Source organism: Capsicum annuum, chromosome 5, assembly GCF_002878395.1.
Source record: "Capsicum annuum cultivar UCD-10X-F1 chromosome 5, UCD10Xv1.1, whole genome shotgun sequence".
In the NCBI taxonomy this organism is placed as follows: domain Eukaryota; kingdom Viridiplantae; phylum Streptophyta; class Magnoliopsida; order Solanales; family Solanaceae; genus Capsicum; species Capsicum annuum.
Genome location: NC_061115.1, coordinates 22,563,809 through 22,567,260, shown reverse-complemented (window position 1 = coordinate 22,567,260; position 3,452 = coordinate 22,563,809). Strand labels below are relative to the sequence as shown.

The 3,452-nt window shown below is 35.5% G+C and overlaps 1 protein-coding gene across 1 annotated transcript; it reads left to right on the top strand.

Moving 5' to 3' along the window:
- Positions 1-238: 238 nt before the first annotated feature.
- LOC124898445 lies at positions 239-1,574 on the top strand. The gene is made up of 5 exons (XM_047412093.1): positions 239-436; positions 517-720; positions 906-992; positions 1,074-1,190; positions 1,284-1,574. The coding sequence occupies exons 1-5, from the start codon at positions 239-241 to the stop codon at positions 1,572-1,574; spliced, it is 897 nt and encodes a 298-aa protein (XP_047268049.1).
- Positions 1,575-3,452: the final 1,878 nt, after the last annotated feature.

Sequence of the window (3,452 nt, the reverse complement as noted above, 5' to 3'; positions counted from 1 at the left end):
AGCAAGTGCGACAAGAATTTCTAGACTCCACCATTCGTGCATCACAACCCACAGTTGAACGAGTGCAGCAAGATCAGTCACAACTTCCTAATTTACAAGTAAATGAACAATCTAGAGCAGGCAAGAATATATATATTTTAGTTCATACTAGTTCAAAAACTGTCTGCATTTTAGTAATTTTGTTGTTGATATTATTGTAGGCCCTTCAACTAATAAAAGAAAAAGAGGCGCTACACAAATGCAAGTAGTGCATGGACGGACTGACCGTCAACTGATAGTGCTAAATAAGTTGAACCATCCTATTGGTCCAACTAAAGCAGTGGTCACTGAATTTTTCAGCTTTCTTGGCACATTGGCAAGGAATGAGACATTTTGTCCTCTTAATCTCACTTGGACAAAGTTGAAGACACACGATAAAATGTGGAGCTATATTCAGGTTCTAAGTTATCAATATTTTGATTTCTACTTGAATGCTTTTCATAGTTTTTACACTAACCCAATTCAACCAAATTATAGGAGAAATATGACATTCTCAACAATGGAAAAGATTGGGCTATTAGATCAATTGATGCTGCGTTTAGAGGGTGTAAGTCTAGACTCAAGAAAGATCACTTTTATGCCTACCCCAATGATGAAATTCGAAGGGAAAAAAGGCCTACCTCTGTTCCAGAACCTATATTTGATGATATCCTTGCGTATTGGAATTTAGAAGAAGCTGAGGTATGATATCAATATGGAGAACTGTTATATTATTATTAGCATGCATTTATTATTGAATTCATCACACCTGACCTTCCTTTTTATGTTGTTCTTTCTTTCAATAAAAGGCATCAAATTTTGTGTGTTTAAACCTTCACTTCCTCAATCTTTTTATTGAAAACTTATTCATAAATATTGATTTGCAGAATACTTTCAAAACTAACAAAGAAAACAGAAAAAAGTTTAAGTATCCACACACTATGGGCAAAACAAGTTTTGCTTTAATTCGCAAGGTTTGGTGTTTTCTCATATTGTTACTATGAACTTGTTGAGTTTACTTGATAATATTTTAATGCTGACTTGCATGTAACTAGGGAAAAAAGACGAAAAATTCTGGTGCTTTGTCGAATAAGAAGTTCTTTGTGGCTACTAGAACAAGGAAACCTAATCGAATATATAAGGACCTATCTGAAGAGATCACAAACAAAATAGTATAAAATTTTCTATTTCAAAATTGATCAAGATCATTGTTTTCTTAAATATTGAATCAACTAAATATAATTTCTCTTAAATATAATGTGTAGGTTGAAATGGAGAGAGTAGAGACTCAAGAAATTGAAGATAGTACTCAATCAACTGATGCATTCACAAAAGTTATGGGGCCTGATCATCATGGTCGAGTAAGACTACTCGGAGGCGGTGTTATCAAGACTCTTATAAAACAAAAAGCAAGTGATTCTGGATCTTCTTCAAAATCTGATGAACTGGTGGAGAAGAGATTGGATGATCTAGAAGAGAGGATGCAAAAAAGAATGAATGCTCAAAGAGATGTCATTGAACGAGAAGTTACAATGAACATCTTTGCACAACTTTAGCGTCTAAATCCAGGATTAACACTTGATCCTAATATGTTAGGATTCAATGTTCATTCATCAGGAGAAGCGTTTGCTAATCAACAAGGAAATCGTCCATCTGTTGGTAGTAACAATCAAGGTCAATTTTCGTTTCTTGATTTGTTGGTAGTAACAATCTGTTAGTAGAACTTCTCTTGCTTTTGGTGTGTGTCTGCTGGTGAAAGTTTGGTATTAGTAGTTTGATATTGTGGCCTGGCATTATTAGTCTGGTATTGGGTCCTAAAAGAATATAAAGATGATTCCATTTCAAAAGGGTGGATGCTATGTTGTACATATCAAATTTTGATTCACAAAGTCAACATCTGTGTGCCGAGTATGAGGTTTGTGCTCAGACTTGTTAAATATGTGTGATTGAGTTCAATTAATCAACTACGCTGATTGGGTACCTGCTGTCCTGCTGCTTTTTGTGGAAAAAAAAAATTACAGACTGAACTAGGCAAGAGAACTACTTTGATAGGGATGAATCATGCTTACTTAACGTTCATTCTATAGATATAACTTAAAAAGAACTAATTCCCGAATTCATAAACTACATTCTTCTCAGAATAGACTAAAAAGGATATGTTGTCACATCAACTGGAATGGATCTAGTAATATTGTCATGACCCGAACCGGGGCCCTAGCCATGAAGAGCATTCCCGAACTCGAAGACCCAGAACGCCTTCTATCTATCTAGTAATCATGCACATAATTCATATGATCAAAGTAATACGAAATAGACATAATAATATGGAAACATGGTCAACAACGTAAAACAGTTAAAGGCCTGAAAACATGCCTAACAATATTTAATAAATATCTGCAATAGTCTGCAAACTCTCTACTGACATACTATCTGAATAACTGGGACAAGGCCCCTAGCAGACCAAAAGCCACACTGAAATAAATACCTAAATGATTAGGACTTCCGAAGCAAAGAAGGCTCGCCAATTAAACTCTGAGACAGCCCTGTCTGTAGACTCTACTGAGGATCTGGACCCCTAGACTGCGCCTCAGTGCTTGGGAGGAAGGGGGATCAGCACAATTGTACTGGCATGCGAAGCAATCCAAAATAGAGTAATTGAACATATATATATATATATATATATATATATATAATACGTGAGAGCAAATGTTCATCAAACATTATGCATAAAATAGTTTCTGAAAAACATATGGGCACCTTCTGAAAACATGTAACCTGTCTGTAAATCTCAAACTCTGATCTGTGTATTACTTCTGAGTTAGGTGGTATCCCCTACAAGTCTGATATTCCATGGGTGATATAGAATTCACCATTGACTCGGCGGGAAAACCTCCAACCCGAGTATGCCGCTAGGGTTGAAGTTCCTGAATCTGATACGCCACATGACACTTAAGTCAGCGTATAATAATATACCCGGGTCGGCAAACCACGATTTTAGGAAATGAGTTGCTTGAACTCAAGCCCTCTTTAGGGAACCACCTAACATCTCTATATGCCCATTTTAAACCTTTTCTGTACATACAATATTCTGAATATCTAAAATCATGATAGTATGAAATATCTGTTAGTCTGAGTCTGATATGGCATTGGTCTGAATTGGTATCGTCATACCAAGACTTGCAAGTCATGATTTCTGAGCCATAATACATTAAGCAAAATCTTTCATTTAAAGCATAATTTAGACCACCAAAAACATGCAACTGATATAGAAGATTTCGCATTTAGAAACTCAGGTCAAAATCATGCAAAAATTTCATCAACATATGGTGGTATAGTGCCTTTAGCAAATCCATGCACTCTTTCATTACATGCATTATGAACATTAAACATTCATGCTAGATTCTCTCTTTAGTGATTTAAAACCACCTTTAAAT